At 43.6% G+C, this 18,789-nt stretch overlaps 2 protein-coding genes across 1 annotated transcript in view; both read right to left on the bottom strand.

The window, feature by feature from the left end:
• The window catches only part of Ido2 (indoleamine 2,3-dioxygenase 2), a 40,242-nt gene extending 34,751 nt beyond the window's left edge, over positions 1-5,491 (bottom strand). The window contains 1 exon segment of the mRNA NM_001419674.1: positions 5,299-5,491. Within this exon segment, the coding sequence (NP_001406603.1) occupies positions 5,299-5,397 (99 nt within the window). The 5' untranslated portion in view covers positions 5,398-5,491.
• Erich1 (glutamate-rich 1) overlaps positions 1-18,789 on the bottom strand; it is a gene marked incomplete at its 5' end in the record, with an annotated part of 52,793,804 nt that overhangs the window by 8,151,403 nt on the left and 44,623,612 nt on the right.

The following is an 18,789-nucleotide window of genomic DNA, read 5'->3' as shown; positions in this document are numbered from 1 at the left end:
GACCCACCCTCCATCGGTCTCTACTTCTTGGTGTGGGTGCCACAAGACCAGACACCTTGAGTTCAGGCCACCATATGGCTTCTGCTGAACTGTGAACGCAAACAAACCCCTTCCCGATTCTGTCATTCTCAGGGGACACCTTATCATAGCATCAGGAACTGAATAGGCAGCTAAAACTCAGGGAGGTTAACTCTCCCTGTGTAGCACGTGTGCTTGGTGTCCAAGCCAAACCCCCTTCTGACACAGAGGTCATAGAAACTTTACAACACTTGTCCTGGATAAACACACGGAAGAGGGAGGGAGGTGGGATAAAGAGTGAGTGCCAAAGAAGAGGAAATTGGACATTTAAAATGTTGTTGAGTTTTCGCTTGTTTGTTTGTTTGTTTGTTGTTTTTGTTGTCTTTTATTTCGAAAACCAAAAGATCCAGAACTGAGGTGAATGGGAGTAATAAAATCCTTGGTCTTTCCCTCTCCAGCCTTCCTTCCCCTCTTGCCCTGGCCTCTAGAGTGCTGGGACTTCAGGGTCAGGCCATGACTCACTACCTCGAATTCCTTTCCTTTTACAAATAAACGTCCTGGTTTGTGTTTATCCAGGATGACAGATGGGTAAGTAAAACCCAGGGCATTTCTTTTCTTTCTCATGTACAGTTTTCCTTACACATTTATAATATAAATGAATATATATATAATAAAAAATTAAGAATAGATTTTTAAAGTATGTTTTATAGAAATAGTAACCCTGCCCGCCGACCCCTAAGACAAGGACTAAGGTGGTCTGTCTTGTGTGGAAGGTTCTAGTCTAGGTTCTATGTTTGGCATGATCTTCATACATGGTTAGAATGCACTCAGTCACGGATGTCCCCAAGTCCCTTGGTGACCGCTGATATTTTACACTCGTGCCTGTCATTGTCATGGGCTCCCCTCCCACCCCCTCTCATTCCTGAAAGGTTAGGTTTGGGAATCTCAGGACAAGACAAACCCTTCAGTCCTCACCCCTAATATTACACCATCTGCTCATACTTTGACCCAAGTCTTAAAATACAAATATGTCCCCCTTAGGAACTAAGGACATGATACTATTTGAAGAGGGCTCTTCACTAATAAGGTTATCTGGGGTTAACTTGGGTCTTAAGAACCAATGAGCAGGATCCTTCTAAGGAAAAAAAGAAAAAGAAAATTAGGGGAGGAGACACTGGGCAGGAGAAGGCCACATGAGGAAGGGGTAGAAGGGAAAGATGCCAGGAGTCAACAGCCAGGAAGCTGTTGAAGCTACAGGAGCCCGGGAAAGGCCTGGGCAGATCCTGCACTGCAGGCTTTGGAGGGAGTGTGGCTGGCCCGGAACCTTACTTAATTCCCCTTTCCAGAATTCAGACTAAGTGACCGCAGGTTTAGCTCCCCAGTGTTCGGTTCATATGGAACTGTAATGTGATTTATCTTGTGCTCCTGGCCCTTTAAAGGGTCTTCAGTTGCTAGTCAACAGCCCTTTAAGAATTGTTTAGCTGTTAGAACGGCTTGACCCTATGAAGACCTTCAGCGTTGGTTGCTTCCTGGATTTCTGAGAACAGGGTAGACTATAAAAGAGCCAGCTGAGGCAGGAGATGAAGGGGATTGGGCTGGCAGAGTAAGAGCTGGGAGATATGAGAAGATATGGCTGGAAGATAGTTGAGCCAAGAGAAGCTGAGCTGAGTGGATGGGCCAGAGCAGTTTTCCTTTGGAGTGGGGAAATGGGAAGAAGGGATTGGTTAAGAACACTGTTAGGAAATTGAGGAAGGGATAGTTGGGAGAAATGTTTGAAGCAGAGGGCTGGGAACTGCTGAGAGGGCTGGCAGGGAGTTAAGAGAACTGGCCACTGTTGTAAAGTAGCTCGCCATTTTATGGCTGTGCTAGGAAACCAATAAATACGTCTTGGAAGCCTCCTGTATCAGACACATTTTCCAGTGCTGATTTAAGCACCCCTTCTCAGGGCGTGTCAAGTCCCTGCCCCAGGGATTGTCTTAAGTGTCTTTTCAGCTTGGGTGTCTTGCTAGAAGAGAGAGAACATTTTCGGTTGTTTCGCCAGCCACCTTTTAAAACTCTGGTTTTCTGTAAGGCTTCCACTTGCTTTTGCTCTCTTGGTTTCAAACCCAAGACAAAAGGCTGTGGTGCTTACTTAACATATCAATGCCACCTCCAGGTTCTTAGCAACCCTCAGTCCCTACCTGTTACCCGGACCTACTGGCTGCCCCTTCCCTAAACTTCTCTAGCCTGGGGGCTGGACTGCCCTACCCTTACTCCCTCTCCTTACAAGACTCAGGGTCATGACCACGCTAGACTTTCCCACACATCCTTGCCACCAGCTATTTATGTATAGTAAACCTTCTCCACCATAACTAGGAGCAGTCAGACCCTTTCTCCTTCCTTCCTCCCTCCTTCCCTCCCTTCCTTCCTTTCTGTCTGCCTTGCCTTTTTTCTGTCTGTCTTTCTTTCCTTTTTCTTTTCATTTTCTTTTTTCTTTCTTTTAAAATTCATCTGGTGCAGAAAGCTGGGACTAGTCGTGTTCTCTACCTGACTACCTGTTTCCCTTTTGTCTCTCCTCCAACTTTTTTTTTTTTTTTTTTTGTTCCTTAATACTGGCACAAGCATGAAACCCCATACTTTAGTCATTACACTCTCTCTTATTTCCATATACATTTTCCAACCTTGGTCATCATTAACCATTATCCAATCTGGTCTCCTTGTCCCTACTATGGACTCTGGATTCATTGGTTTCAGTCTGCCAAGTCCTGAGTGCCCAGAGATCATTGGTGACCACCTCACATTTCAGGGCAACGTTACACTTCTTCCTTTCTGTCTTGTCTGAAAAGTACAGCTGTCCGTGGTAATTGATTTTCTACCCAGTCTTCGGTCCAGCTGTGGCCTAATGCTTCAACCAAGTGCTTAGAATTTCTGAATGAGAAGGGATATATTGGTTTTCCCGAGGGTGTCCTTGTGACCATCCCTGTCAGTCTGATATCTACCCCTATGATATATGTGCAATGGCTCTCAACTGTCAGATCCAAAGGAAATGCTAATTTCCCAGACTCCGAACGGCAGTCCATCTATCCAGATATGGGCTCCACCTGGACTACAAGAGAGTTTCTGGGGGTTAGATAAAAGCCAGCACTCCGCAGGGACCTATGACGCTGGTTTCCTTCGACCTAAAGGACTGTTTCCCCTTACCCCTCGCAGAACGGACATATGGTCATTTGTGGCCTCCAGTCTCCTCCTGTCACAAGTTCCTGCTGTACATTTCAAAGTCCCTTCCAGCATCCCGACCCTTCTCAGCTCCTTCCCTACCCTACTCCCTCCAGCACACAGGCTCCCCCTCCCCAACCCATTCTTCCATAACCTGCTATTCTTGCTAACTTCTCTCCATCCCCCACCCCTGTTTTCTCTCACTTGGTTTTCTCTGTTCTCTGACTTCTGCTGACCTTCCTTCTCTCCCGGATAGCCTTGGTCACTTCCAATCTGGTGGCCATATTCAGTCTGTTATCTCTCTGCTATGGACTCATCCGGATGTCTCTGGTTGCTTTCTTTGTTCCTCTCTCTCTCTCCCCCCACCCACAATGAAACTTTCCCCTTAAGCACAGCATGGAGTGGGCATGCCATCCATTTATTTACTTTGTTTTTGCACTTAAGAGTCTTCGCTGGGCCCTTCATGGCTGGTTTTGCTAGCTTGTTCCCTCTGTCCCACGTTCCCTGCTTACAGCTCTTGACTGGGCCTAGTATCTGAATAAACAGGGTGGGGCTCAGACATCTGGACTCTAGGTTAAAACTCCCCTAATGGTCTCAGCGCACAGCCCAGGAACCACTGCTCTAACCTGCTCTGCCCTTAGTGCTCTGGGAGGAAATGACTCAAATAGCAGTCACATTGTGTTTAGGAAGGGTGTTAGGTCAATTTCCTGGGGGAGTCCAGCTTCTAGGAGAGGTGCCTCCTCTCCTGCAAACTGATGTCCTTACATTCTTCAGCTGAAAAAGGTGTTTTGTTGTCCTCCCTGACATACACAGAGGACAGATGTCTTAACGAAGAATTCTTGTGGTACTTTTACAGATGTGAGGAGCAAAAGACACTAAAACTTGGAAGTCTTTGAATTGATAAAAACATCTGGATAGGGTAATCAATACCCTCGAACTCACTCGCCAACTATGTTTTCTTCAGTGAGACTTTCTGAAAGAGACGGTGAAGGTCTGCCTCCTAAGGCTTGCCCTTGGCCTGAGAGGAACAGGTCCTGGCTGTGCCGTGGGGCACTGGGCTGGGCCACACCGACTCCTCTTTCCCAACCAGTGTATTGTTGCCCTACTGTTTGTCCAGTGATGCTGAACTGAGTCCATTTTGACCTTTGGGGCAGCCAGGGCCTGATTCTAATCAAGGTTTTTTTTTTCCCTCCTCCTTTACCAAAAAAAGACATTGAAAGCCCTGGCACCAAAGAAAGAAAATGGAAAGAGAAACAAAGAATCATATTGAAACCACTGGGCTATACATGAGTAGCTGGGTGGGCAGGGAATGTTTCCTTTCTGTGTGAGAAGCACCCGGAACCCATCCACCACACCATAGCGTAGATCCTTTCTCACAAACAGGAGGAAAACTTGACCTTGCTACTGTGTCTTATCTGGTCCCAGTGTTTACAAAGAGGAAAGCAGCCCAGAAAACCCATAGCTATGGTCTGCCCTGAAGGCTCCCTGCTTGGCAGTGTTATCTTTCCAAACTCAGTACACATGCAAGGCGATGACAAGGGTGTGTCTGCCATCAGCTCTTCCTCTGTAGGTAAACATGTCAGGCCTGCTTGCTTTCCAAAACCCCTTCCCTACATCGGAAATTCTCCCATAACATCTAATCTTCCTATGGCTCTCAAAGCACTGCAGGTCTCCCATTGTCTCTGCTGTCACCAGCAAGTAAGATGGTCTGCATCAACACAGAAGGCTAAGCCCTTTGACTACTTAGGTCTGCCTGCAGAGCAGATCTACCCTGGGGTAACTCCACTATTCTGTGTAATGCCCTGTGGTGCATGCACGTCTGCAGCTCTTTGCTGTACTTACAGGGTTCTAACTGTCCTTACGGCATGTCCCCACCCTCTCTGACAGCACCTTTGCTTCTGATGGTCAGGGCTCACTACCATATAGTTTAGGAAACAGCAGGGGAACACTGGCTTTGTGCTGTCCCCAGCAGCATGCTCTACTGTAGTCCCTGTCTTCCTCCAGCAGGTGACCCTTCTACTAACCACAGAGGGTAAAGGGCAAACACCCAGACACCTGTGCGGGCCAGGACAAGACCATTCTTACCAGAGGATTTGGAAGGAGAAAGCCATACTCCTCAGAAATGTGGTATTTTCCCAAGGATAACGACGATGCCAGCTTCCCATCCTGTCTTTGAGCTTCCATATTTTCGCTTGCGGTCTCTGCACTGGAGGAACGCCCAGGTTCGGGGAGCTACCCAGCTGTGTCTTCTGTGGTGGTTGTGGTTGCACAGTGCTTCGGGAATGGGGGAGAACCTTGCCCAGAGGTTGAACTCCAGGATGGCCACAGATCTATTCTGAAAGAAAGCCAAGTAGTAAGTCAACATCGAAGGTTAGGAATTGAAACACGTACGCAAACAAGCTGACTCCAAGAGAAGCCCCCCACCCCCACCCCTTCCCTCCTCACCCATAAGATATGAGAAAGTGGCTTTTAAATCCAGAGACATCAACTTGGCTCTCAGCTGTGGCTGCTCAGATGGATACCCAGCATGAGTTTGGTTCCTCAGGGATTCTGACAACATATCACAAGCCAAACTAGGAGTCAGTTTTATTGGCTTTTTATCTTGATTTGTGTTTATTTGGAGGCAATTAAACCATCCTTTTCGAAAACATATTTATTTACTGAAATTAAAACGTAATTATAGGGGTTGGGGATTTAGCTCAGTGGTAGAGCGCTTGCCTAGCAAGCGCAAGGCCCTGGGTTGGGTCCCCAGCTCCGGAAAAAAAGAAAAAAACAAACAAACAAAAAGTAATTATATCATTCTTCCCTTTCCCCTCTCCAAACTGTTCCATGTTCCTTTCTTTCAAATTCACAGCCTTTCTTTGCTTTCTTTGTTATCATTACATACACACACACACACACACACACACACGCACACACACGCACGCACGCACACGCACGCACACATATTACACACATATGTATGTATAAATATCCGAATACAGCCTTCTCAGTCTGTTTAGTGTTATTTGTATATATAAGATTTCAGGACTGAGAACTTGATATTTTGTATACAAGGAAGTTAGTAAAGAAATTGCCAATATGATTGCTCCGTGGTATGGTTAAGGGAAAGGGGAAAGGTTTCTTTTTTTCTTTTTCTTTTCCTCTTTTTCTTTTTAGATATGAGAGAGAAAATATTGAAAGGCATCAGACAGAGCCAGGGCTATCTCTCTGTGTGTGTGTGTGTGTGTGTGTGTGTGTGTGTGTGTGTGTGTGTGTGTGTGAGAGAGAGAGAGAGAGAGAGAGAGAGAGAGAGAGAGAGAGAGAGAGAGAGAGAGAGGAGAGCTCAGTAAGCTGAGCAGGAGCAGGGCAAGGTTAGCAGAGTCATAAGGACCAGCAGCTGAGGTAAGGGAAGCATGAGCTGGAGGAAATGGAAAGGAGAGGAGAGGTGGGAAGGGCTGGGATGTAGTAGACCCTTGTGATACTGAAGAGCCTAGAGGCCAGCATGGCTTCAGTATACTACTAGTCAGTCATTTGTCCCTTTGGCTGGAGGTAAGAGAAATGACTCCCTTTGGTAGAGGGAAACAATGTTACAAAGTCCTGAGGAGTGCTGGCCTTTATCTAACCACCAGGAATTCTCCCATAGTCCAGGTTGGACTTGTTTCTGGGTCTTTGGACTGCCTTTGAGAGTTTGGGTTTGGGAATTGGAGTTTTGTTTGGACACGAAAATGTTGGGTAGCCTGGTTAGAAGGCTTTCTCCTCAGGAGGGCATTTTTCCCATGCCAGACTAAGCTTTTAAAAGTAGATGTTGCATTGGGAGTGGGGGGAGTCAGGAGGAAGATCCCAACAGCATATTGGAACCTTAGGAAGGCATAGTGTGGAAGACCAGACCCAGGACCTGATTCCGTTTACAAGAGCACATAGCACTGAATAGTGCTTGAAATCTTGGATCACATTAAGAGAAGATTCGTGTTTTTTTAAATTTTTTGTGATTTAAATAAATTTTCTATAGAAAATAGATTGCTTCATACAACATGTTCTGATTATGGTTTCCTGACCCCAAATTCCCCGCCCACCCAAATCCACACCCTTTCTTATTATAAAACAGGCATATAAAATAATAATAATAATAATAATAACAACAACAACAACAATAACAATTACAATAAGAAAAAAGCAAGTATCATAGGCTACTGCATATAACTTATGCCATCTTACAAAAGTTTCCCTAAGAATACTTTAAGTGCTAAAAGTATCTTGGGTAGAACTGATCTCTGGTCTCTTAGACCAGCTCTAAATTCCTTAGGTTAACTGTTTCTGGTCCAGCCATAAGTTCCTCCAGACTGTGGCTCTGAGCTAAAGGTTAACGGCCTGCCATTTGACTACTGTCTCTCCAGTTCTGTAAACAGCGCTTGCTTGCTCACTGCAGCTCCTTTCTGTGTATGTCAGTGAATGAAAATGAGGACATGGCCCCTCCGAGGTATGGCTGAGGAGAAGGTTTTTATTGTAGATAGGAAGGGGGCGGGGGCACAGCCAGGGCATCTGGAAGGGTCCAGACTGAACCATGAGAGAGGGTGGCAGAAAGGGAGGGAGGAAGAGAAGGGGAAGGAGAAAAGGCCAAGAGCCCAGGACAAACAAAGAAGTCCATGGCCAAAAGGAAAAGGGGTTTATAGAATCAGAAGCTGGGGGGAAGGAAGGGAAGGGAAAAGGGAAAAAGGAAGGGAAGGGAAAAAGGGAAGAGGGAAAAGGGAAGGGAAAAGGGAAGGGAAGGGAAGGGAAAAGGGAAGGGAAAAGGGAAAAGGGAAAAGGGAAAAGGGAAAAGGGAAAAGGGAAAAGGGAAGGGAAGGGAAAAGGGAAGGGAAGGGAAAAGGGAAGGGAAGGGAAGGGGAGGGGAGGGAAGGGAATGGAATGGCACAAAACAGAACAGAGACCCCAGACTGGAGAGTTTTAGGGGGGTTTGGGGTGAGAAGAGCCAGGATTCTGCTCTGTGACAGGTTCTTGCAAGGCTGTGAGAGCCTGGGGCCAGCATGGGCTTTGTGTATGCTATAGACACCATGGTTAGCCATTTGTCACCTGACAGTCACAATTTCATTTTTCCTTAGAACGAGCTGGTGGTTGGAGGCTGCCTCCCTCTAATCTGCTTGGGACCATCCTGCCGGCAGTCAGTAAAGACTCCGCTCAATTTTTATTGGCCTCTTAGGAGTTTTTCTCTTCAGGTACCCCATAAGACAAGAGCGGAACAGAACAAGCTGGGATGCATATATTCTCAAGTATACCGGAAAATTTAAAATAGCCTGAACTGATGACTGGATTTAATGCCCTGTTGCCTTAATTAGGATTTCTATTGCTGCGACGAAACACCATGACTGTGAAACACCATGACCAAAAAACAAGTTGGGGAGGAAAGGATTATACTTCCACATTGCTGTTCATCATTGAAGGGAGTTGGGACAGGAACTCACACAGGGCAGGAAGCCGGAGGCAGGAACTGATGCAGAGTCTACGAGGGGTGCTACTTACTGGCTATTTCCCAAGGCTCACTCAGTCTGCTCTATCATAGAACCCAAGACCACCAGCCCAGAGGTGGCACCACTCATAATGAGCTGGCGTCTCCCACATCAATCCCACGTCAATCGATAATTGAGAAAATGCCCTACAGCTGGATCTTCTGGAAGAATTTTCCCAATTGAGGTTCCCTCCTTTTGGAAAACTCTAGTTTGTATGTCAAGTTGACAGATTAGCCAGCACACCTGTATTTTTATCATATTAACTGACACATTGTAACTGCATGTAACTTTGTTGCATTACTTGTGTTTCCAGAACCTTCCTTTGTGCTGAACTATAATGTCGTGTAGAACACTTGCCTGAGAGATCTACCATCAAGAGCAGTGATTTTACATCCCATAATGAAACCTGTAACTAATATATGCCATTATAATTTAAATTTTTAGTGTGTGCATGTGAGTGTGTGTGTGTGTGTGTGTGTGTGTGTGTGTGTGTATGTGTGTGCTCGCACACATGATATGCCTTGTGTTCACAATGTTGTGGTCACAATTTCTATTCTCAAGTTCAGCCAGTCAAACTAGAATGTCAATTATCCAACAAATTAATAGCAAGAAAACAAACAAAAGACAAAAATGGAGATTTATTCATTCTTTAAAAGGGGAACAAGAATACCTTTGGGAGGGAATAGGGAGCCAAAGTGTAGAACAGGGGCTGAAGGAACACCCATTCAGAGCCTGCCCCATATGTGGCCCATACATATACAGCCACCAAACTAGATAAGATGGATGAAGCAAAGAAGTGCAGGCTGACAGAAACCGGATGTAGATCTCTCCTGAGAGACACAGCCAGAATACAGCAAATACAGAGGTGAATGCTAGCGGCAAACCACTGAACTGAGAACGGGACCCCCGTTGAAGGAATCAGAGAAAGGACAGAAAGAGCTTGAAGGGGCTCGAGACCCCTTATGAACAACAATGCCAACCAACCAGAGCTTCCAGGGACTAAGCCACTACCCAAAGACTATACATGGACTGACCCTGGACTCTGACCTCATAGGTAGCAATGAATATCCTAGTAAGAGCACCAGTGGAAGGGGAAGCCCTTGGTCCTGCCAAGACTGAACCCCCAGTGAACATAATTGTTGTGGGGAGGGCGGTAATGGGGGGAGGATGGGGAGGGGAACAACCATATAGAAAGGGAGGGGGAGGGGCTAGCGGGATATTGGCCCGGAAACCAGGAAAGGGAATAACAATTGAAATGTAAATAAGAAATACCCAAGTTAATAAAGATGAAGAGAGAGAGAGAGAAAAAAAAAGCATAAAGCTCACCTACCCAGGAATTCCAATGCGCTTTAAATAAGGCCTGCAAGCTCACTTGGCTGTCTCTCTGTCTTGGTAATGGGAGGCCCCAGCACGCTGGACGTCTGCAGAATAAAACACTCTTTGCATTTATACACTGTTTGAGTCCGGGGAGTCATTCTTCGGTGAATCATGGACCCTGACACTGGGGATCAAATTCAGGGCCTTCCATGGGATAGACAAATGATTATCACTGACTTCTACTCCCCACCCTGATTTAACACTTTAGATCTGGCCCCCAAACCTTAACCAGCAGTAGGGAACCCAGGGCTATACTGTACAAACAAACAAATAACAACAACAAAAACAAAAGCGTACCAAAACCACTTCTGGTGACTGTTTTGTTTATCTCTTAGAAGTTACTCTAGTTGGCCATGTGTAGAAATATCCTCCTTTGGGTTCCAGAATCTGCATTTTCAAGACTCACAGTAGTCATGAGAAGTTTCATGACACAACAAGGCTTTCACTCCTTGTAGAGCACAAATTTGGATCTTTGGGAACGGGGCTAGTGAATTTTTAGGAAGTTGAAGAAAACACATCCAGAAATGAGTATTGTAGGGCATCACTCCTGTGTTGCCTTGGAAAACCATCAGCTACACTTAACTTGCAGTTTCTAATTTGATGAATTCTGAATCTAACCCTAACCCTAACCCTAACCCTAACCCTAACAGCCCAAGATTCAGTCCAAACAGCACTGCATGTTCTTTTCCCTTTTATCATTGGCTCTTTGTTCTCATGTTTCATGGGACTCTGTAGACTTTCCCTGACTAGATGTTCAGGCATCTGGCACTGTGGTTACTCTTTTTTGTTTTTTATAACCTTCCCTTTCAACACCCATTTCCTTCCTGTTTCATATTGACCCCTTCTTAACAATAACTCACCTCTAACAATCACTGGTTTGCCTTTTGCTAAGCCTTGTGGTCAAAATGACCTACCAAGATCCCACTTAACTCTCAACACAGCTGAGTTAGTCTCAGGTCTCATTCCCTCTCCTCTCCTTCAGATGAGGACACTGCAGCTCAGGTACACCACATTTCCTATAAGCAATAAAACCAGGACATAAAATCTGGTCTAGACCATCATCAGCCATCTTCTAGAGCACCATGATTCAGTCCTAACTTCCCATTTTTCCCTCTCGGACTTCATCAGACTTCTGCAGTCCTCTCTAGTCTGGTAGTTAGCAATGCTGGGCTTCAGTTGTGTTGTCCTAGCCCACGGACCACCCATCTACTGGACATTTTCCCTTGTATTCTCTAGAGCAGTGGTTCTCAACCTGTGGGTCATGACCCCTTTAGGGGTTACCAATCAGACACTCCAAATATCAGAATTAGGATTCATAAAAGTAGCAAAATTACATTTATGAACCAGCAATAGAATAACTTTATGGTTGTGGGTTATCACAACACAAGGAACTGTATTAGAGGTTCACGGCATTAGGAAGGTTGAGAACCATTGGATTTATAGAAAATATTTCAGCTCATGCACTGTTTACTAGATGTCTTCTCAGCAAGGCAGACGCAATACAGGAGACCCACAGCCACTAGCTGAAGGCCTGACTCAGGCTCACTGCTTAGTGACAGACTGGAATTAAAGTGATTACTTCCCACTTCATATCAAGAACAGAACTGTTACCTCTTTCAGATCTCAGTGGATAGTGTCTCTCAGAAACTTAGATGTGATTGATGGATCTCTGTAACAGCCCTAAGTTCCCTTGCTCTGAAGAATAAAATATAAAGACAAGGGAACCTCAGCTAAACTTTGAGATCCTGGACATGTCCGTGCCTACTGACTACCTGGAGCTGACCTGAAAGCCACCTCTTCACCAGAGCAAGGGAGTATCAGTCTTCCTAACCTTTCTACCTCAATAACACTAGTAATTCTCTGTTTCCAATCCACTGCCACTCTTCAGGACATGCCATTTACTGCTGAAGCAATACTGCAGTAGCTACCTAAAAACTACCTCCCTGGATTCTCCCTCCAGTGCATTCGTAACATCTCCCCATGTCGTCCTGAACTCGGGTTCCTGTACACTTCGGATCTCTCTCCCTGGGTTATTATTGGGCCACCATTAACCAACCCTTGCAAGCTTTCCTTCTAACTCCTGGAGAGTCAAATTACTTACTGTTTATATTTTGAGGATGATTATTTGGCTTTTATTCAAATAGTTTACTCAGATAAAGATGTTTTGTAAGTTAAAAGTTACCCCTTTTGTTTTGGATAAATGAAAATGATTTCATCCCATCACTCTTGAGCAGGTAGGAAAGGGTTCTGTGGATGTGATCAAGGCCCAGGCCCCACTCATCATTGGAGAAGGGAAGGGTCCAGAATATAATATTCTCCGAAGGGGTACTCTCATCAAAAGATGTGTAATTCTGGCATTCATGTTTCCTGAATTGCACTGTCTACAATGTAAAGTCAAGCTGAATTAGAGATTTGGTTTTTCTTCTACATGAACAGAGGGACTGGAGGACTAATGGATGTACAGCAAAATACTTCATGCTCTTAAAACATGGAAACCCAAAAGGACTTCTGATGTTGAAGTCATTGAGCTGGTAATAATTCTACATATATTCACTCTTGACCAGATGCTAGCTTTTTGTTGGGTGGGACTTCTAATATAATTAACCTAACCTCTCCATTTTAATAAATAAAACGTAAAGGTCTGCTGTGTGTTTGAATCTGCTATGTGATGACTGTAGCTGTACAGAACAGATCACATAGCTTAAGGAAATTAACCTAATAACAATTTCCTTCCTAAAAGACTATTCTATTTTATAGCACTCTCAGTTCCAGAACAAAATCAGGTGGATACAGGCCATGGGGCTTCAGAGTTTGGTATTGGAATATTTTCTGTGTACCATCATGTGTAACTCCCCCTCTTCCTTTTTCCCCCCCTTTTCACAGGAGCTCATTGATAAGAGTTTTTGTTTGTTTGTTTGTTTTTTAAGATTCAAAAGAGAATTTGGACTTTTGAACAATGGCAAGACTGTTCAGACTATGGGGGTGTTCGCAGTTGATTGCGTTTTGCATTATCTGATGGCAGAGACCTATAGGGGGTGAGGGAGGACTTAGAGGTGACATTTCCTCCATGGGCTCATGTGCTTGGACATTGGTCCCAGGTATTTGTCTTAAAGAAACTTTGGAAGATGGGGTGTCTCTGAAGATAGTGGGGCACTAGGAGAATGGACATGAAAGACATAGTCTGTCCCTGGCTCTGTCTGATCTCTCTCCTCTCTGACTTCTCAGTGACATAGACAGATGTCCCACATTCCTGCCACCAAGCCTTCCTCACTATGATTCCAAATAAGCCCCACCCCCACCTCCCACCTTAAGCTGCTTCTTTTTTTTTTTTTTTCTATTCTTTTTTTCGGAGCTGGGGACCGAACCCAGGGCCTTGCGCTTCCTAGGCAAGCGCTCTACCACTGAGCTAAATCCCCAACCCAAGCTGCTTCTTTTGACGTGTTTGGTCACAGTGACAAGAAACATTGCACGATCTGAAACATGACTGAAATGCAGTAACAGAATAAAAACACTCATACGACCTATACTTTATGTTTTCACTGGCAAAACTTCACCACAGATGTCTAATCAATGCTTTTCTCGTGAGGTTTTAAGAGCAAAGATTTGTAGCTCACTCCTTTTTCTTCTGACTATTACATTACCAGGGCTAACATTTGCTTGTACTCTGCTCCCTCACTAAAATGAAGATGTTAAAATCATCCTTTGGAAACATTTCTGAGTTAGGAAGGCATGTTAGACAAGCTTTAAAGCCACCCATTGAGCCTATCAGCTAAATTTGGATACTAAATCTACGAATGCCAGGTATGAATTGAAAACTGCCAAAGGATTCAAAGGCGAATACCGCAGCTACTGTTTGGTGTGAACCGGGAGGATCTAATTTTCTCTAAATCTATTATCTTTGTGGGACTTATAATTGACAGAAAGAGCTGCTCGCTTCAGGGTCAACATTAATGCTAGGGTCCAAACGCCTTTTCTAACCTGAATGTTTGTCAGCAGTTGTGCTGTTGTCGAATGACAATCTTCTGGGCTGTGGGAGAGGAGTGTGTCCCAAAGCCACTGTGCACACATACACACAATGTGACAAAAGAGCAAGAATGGAGGCCTACTTAGGAGACGCCGACCACGCATGATCATTCTGCAGGTCTCTCTTGCTCCATGAAGGCGGAGATGGGGCACACAGTTGTACTTACTCTGTTTCCACCACTGACATCATGGAGCCTGGTGCCCAACAATTGTCTGAGCCATGCACATTTCCCCTCCTCTCCCAAGCTGCTAATAATGTCTTTCTCCTTTCAAGGTGAAAGATTTCTCACTTTCTTTTTCCTATTCTTCGTCCTTTTCTTTGGGGGGATTTTCTCTGAGTAGCTTTGGCTGTCCTAGAACCCACTCTGTAGACCAAGCTGTTCTCAAATTCAGAGATCAGCCTGCCTCTGCTTCCCCAATGCTGGGATTAAAGGCATGCATACACCACCACTACCCAGCTTCACTCTTTGTTTTTCAATCATTGGAATTAAATTTCCATTGTTGGCTCTACTATAAAACCAAACCTCAAACGAATACCAAGATGGTTTTTCCATCCACTACATTTCCAGGATTTCATGAAACAGTGAGTTATGAACCAGACCTTCCAAGAGGAACACATCTGCAAACATTTTAGCATTTCCTCCAGATAATTTTCTGGTAAACTCTCAAACCTGTGCCCATTGATGCTGTAGGTTAGTGGGTATTCTCTTAACAAGAGGTCACTTCAGCCACCACTTGGTTAATACACAGTGATTATCTTCTGTTACTTGATATGTGAAGAGCTCATTTTAGAAGCTTCTCAGACATCTCCCTTCAATGAAGTAAACTCACTGCTATACTTTGGGTTTAAAGTTTAGTTTATTTTGACCCATAAAGAGTAAATAAAGATATGGGATCTCATAATAAATATATTCTTATAACCCAAGGGAGGCTTTCCATGTCAGGTTTTGCTGTATTCAGAAAAGAAGGTTAGTGCATCATAATCTGCCAATATAACTTTACTTAATGTGTTGTTGACCCCCAAGATCAAGTGGTGTTCTTTCTGTTTAACTGATAAAGTGTTGGACTGGGTGTTAGGAATGTTTTATGTTTTTGATTTACAAAATGATAATAGTTGTGCTCAGCTTATATTTGAGAGAAAAGTTTTTTTAATTAGGCAGAAAGGGTGAAATGTAGATTGATGTCATTGCGCAGGTGAAGGCAGGTACAGGATAGAACAAGGCCTATCATTGGACAAGAAGGAAGGATGGTGGGAGAAAAATTTTAGAGGAGGAGCCAAGAGAACATAGAGGTGGGTGTTAAGATTTCTCTCTATACATTTACAGGTTGTTATGAATCTTCTAAAGGGGTGGATGTGTACAGGATTTTGTATGTCTAGATGAGCAAATTATATCTTATCAATTGGATCAGAGGTTATTGTGTTGTGTGTTCTTTCATGTGGCAATTTAATTGAGTTCAAGAGAGTGTGTGGTGGCTGGACACACTGGGCCACCACGAAATTGGGATGTGTATGTCTGGCATGGTGGCAACCTGCCTTGGGATCTAGATGGGTAGAGAGATTGCTGCCAGGCTCAGGGAGTAGCCATAGGCAGTGTGATATGGGATGGAGCCTAGCAGGTGAGACGCTTTGCTGACTGAGACGGAAATATCCCACAGACGCCATGTGGCCCTATAGTGCTAGCACTAGTGCGGGATCAAAAAACCTCTTTTAATTTTACCACAACCAAGTGGTGACTCAATAACTAGTAACATCGATAGCATTACAATCTAAGAACAAAATATTAAATACGAGTCCACAGGCACTTTGTACTTTTGGGGAAAATGTCATCAGGAGTCCCACATGGAGTACCGGGCTTTGAATGGCATTCCTCTTTGAATTGCTTCCAAACAGTTTGCAGTCCTGATGTTTACATTAAGGATAAGAAAATGGGCCTGCGGAGATGTATGAAGTGCCTACGTGGCTAAGCGTGCTTATTGCCATTGCAGAGGACCCAGGTCAGGTTCCTAGCACCTCCATGAATGCTCACAACCACCTGAACACCAGTCCCAGGGGATCCAATGCCCACTTCTGTATCTATGGGCTCTTGCGCACGTGTGATTCACATAAACTCATGCAGGCACACACAACACATAAAATAAATAAATCTTTAAGTTATTATAAAATGCTGGTTCATAGAAATATATATATATATATATATATATATATATATATATATATATATATATATAAAGATGATTAAGGTCCGCTTGTGGAGGAAGCATTAAGCTTCAACTTAGAGAATGCTTCTGATCTATACATGGCTCTCTGCTTCTTTCTCTCGGGTGGCAAATTTCTAATACCAGCTGTGTGACTTGCCATCTTCCAAATAGTTACAAAAATTCTAAGACAGAAGGATGTGCTAATTGGCTATGTGTCTTCACTTTCGGTTGGACCCTGGATGCTTGCCAGTGGTCAGTCCCATCACTTCTTTCAGGTTGTCTCTTGAAGGCAGCCGAGTGGGAAGAGCATTGGTCTTGCAAGATATTTAGAGTTGCTGTTTAATAATAAAATTTTTATCTGTCTTAAGTCTAAGTCACTTTGCTGTGGTAGCTGTCCTGCCTGTCTGAGTTCCTCTGGCATTTAGTAAAACATGATAGTAAAACAGCAGGGTAGGAATTGGGGGGAGGAGGATTAAGTAAAAGATTCACTGCTATGGCCTTTTCTGTCTTGTCCAGAAGCCTTTCCTCTGGCCTCTCCCTTGTGAGGTTGGGGAGAGATTTGGAGCAACAAACTTCTATTGAACAATAAGAGAGTCAAAAGGAAAAACTTTTACACAAACAAATATGGATAAACTCACATAAATTCACATATTGATTCATACATATGTATTCATACATCTCCATGCAGACCAATTGGGCTCAGCTACATACTTACCTCACAGTTACACACACACACACACACACACACACACACACACACACATCCATACTTACATATGCACATGGAGCAAACCTCCAAGCACCAGTACAGAAAGAACTCACTTGTTCTGGATGAAAAATGAGATCCAATCTTTATTGCATAGAGAGAGAGAGAAAGCTTCTACTCTTTTATTGCTAAAAGAATTAAACCCATATATAAGAACAAAACTTTGTCCTCTTTAGTAAAACTAAGCCTGCCTTGTTATTAAGAAAAGAATTTTTCTGTTCTATGGTGAGAAGAAGCCTGCCTGCTTCTTCTGCTCTCCCTACAGCTCCTTCTCTTTTTTTCTTCTTTCCTTCTGTATTTTGCATATAGCTCTCTTAATTTTTAAGTTGCCTTATAACCTCTGAGTTATTCTACTCTACATTCTCCTTCTAATCTTGCTCTCCCCTCTTGCTCTGATGCAGCAATGCCCTGGCTCTCAATGCTCTCACTCCTAATCGCCATGCGACGTAATCTTTCCTAGTCTTTTGTACCTTTTCTAGGAAAATAGATCGCACAGTTTCTCCAAGCATCTCCTTTTCCTTTTTTTTTTACACAATTCCCAAGTTGTTCAAACATAAATTCAAACCATAAATTGAATAAGAAGTATACAACATAGAATGCTTATATATGTATCCATTAAGAGTGATCACCTGGTTAAACATTCATTTTCTGTCACAGATCTACAGGTTCATGGAGCTTTATCGCTGAAGTTTTATATAGATAAACCCAGTCAACATTTTATCTCCTGTCCTCACACCTATAACAAATGAATAGTTCCCTCTTATGACCTTTGCTCAATTGTTTTACAACCTCTTGGAATGTACTCTAAGGTGTATCCCCTGCTTTCTCTCAGAAGCAATTAACTCTTGATAGTTAGGGCCTGGTGGAATTCTTCATGCAGTTTTGACATCAGAAAGGACTTTAATAGCAGTTCTATTATAAAAGATCTTAACAATTGCTAATATAATTTTGGAAATTCTTATAGAATCATCATTAAGAATTAAGAAATCATCTGTCGATATAGCATCATTATAAGACAGTGCATTTTTGTTCACAGAGATCTGCTCAAAAGGGCGAGCTAATACCTAGTGGCTGTTGCATATATTAAGTAACAACAGGAAAAGCATATTAATAGCAGGAATCCTTCCTAAAATGTAATTTTCTTGGTTTTGCTTAAAGAAGCGAATCCATGGGCTGGAGAGATGGCTCAGTGGTTAAGAGCGCTGACTGTTCTTCCAAAGGTCCTGAGTTCAAATCCCAGTAACCTCATGGTGGCTCACAACCATCTGTGATGAGATTGGATGCCCTCTTCTGGTGTGTCTGAAGACAATTACAGTATATATATATATGTATATATATATGTATATATATGTATATATTAAATCATTTTAAAAAAGCTCTCCCTCTTTCTCTCTGTCTCTGTCTCTGTCTCTCTCTCAAAAGAAGAAGAGGAAGAAGAAGAAGAAGAAGAAGAAGAAGAAGAAGAAGAAGAAGAAGAAGAAGAAGAAGAAGAAGAAGTGAATCCCTCATAGATTTACAGCCCATGGCAGAACCAGCTCAGGAAGATCGCCTGCTAGTTTTCAGCTTCTCCTAGATGGTAGCTGACATATGCTGTTACGGTTTACCCACCCATCCTATTGATAGGATTATTTAAAACTTTGTAGACACAAGCAATGACTCCTCACTTTGCATGTTTGCAACTTTGAAATCCTTCATTTCTCATTTCCATGTCCCTGGGCTCCAATC

This window comes from Rattus norvegicus, chromosome 16, assembly GCF_021556685.1.
Source record: "Rattus norvegicus strain SHRSP/BbbUtx chromosome 16, alternate assembly SHRSP_T2T, whole genome shotgun sequence".
NCBI classification, from domain to species: domain Eukaryota; kingdom Metazoa; phylum Chordata; class Mammalia; order Rodentia; family Muridae; genus Rattus; species Rattus norvegicus.
This window is presented reverse-complemented; position numbering and strand designations above follow the sequence as displayed.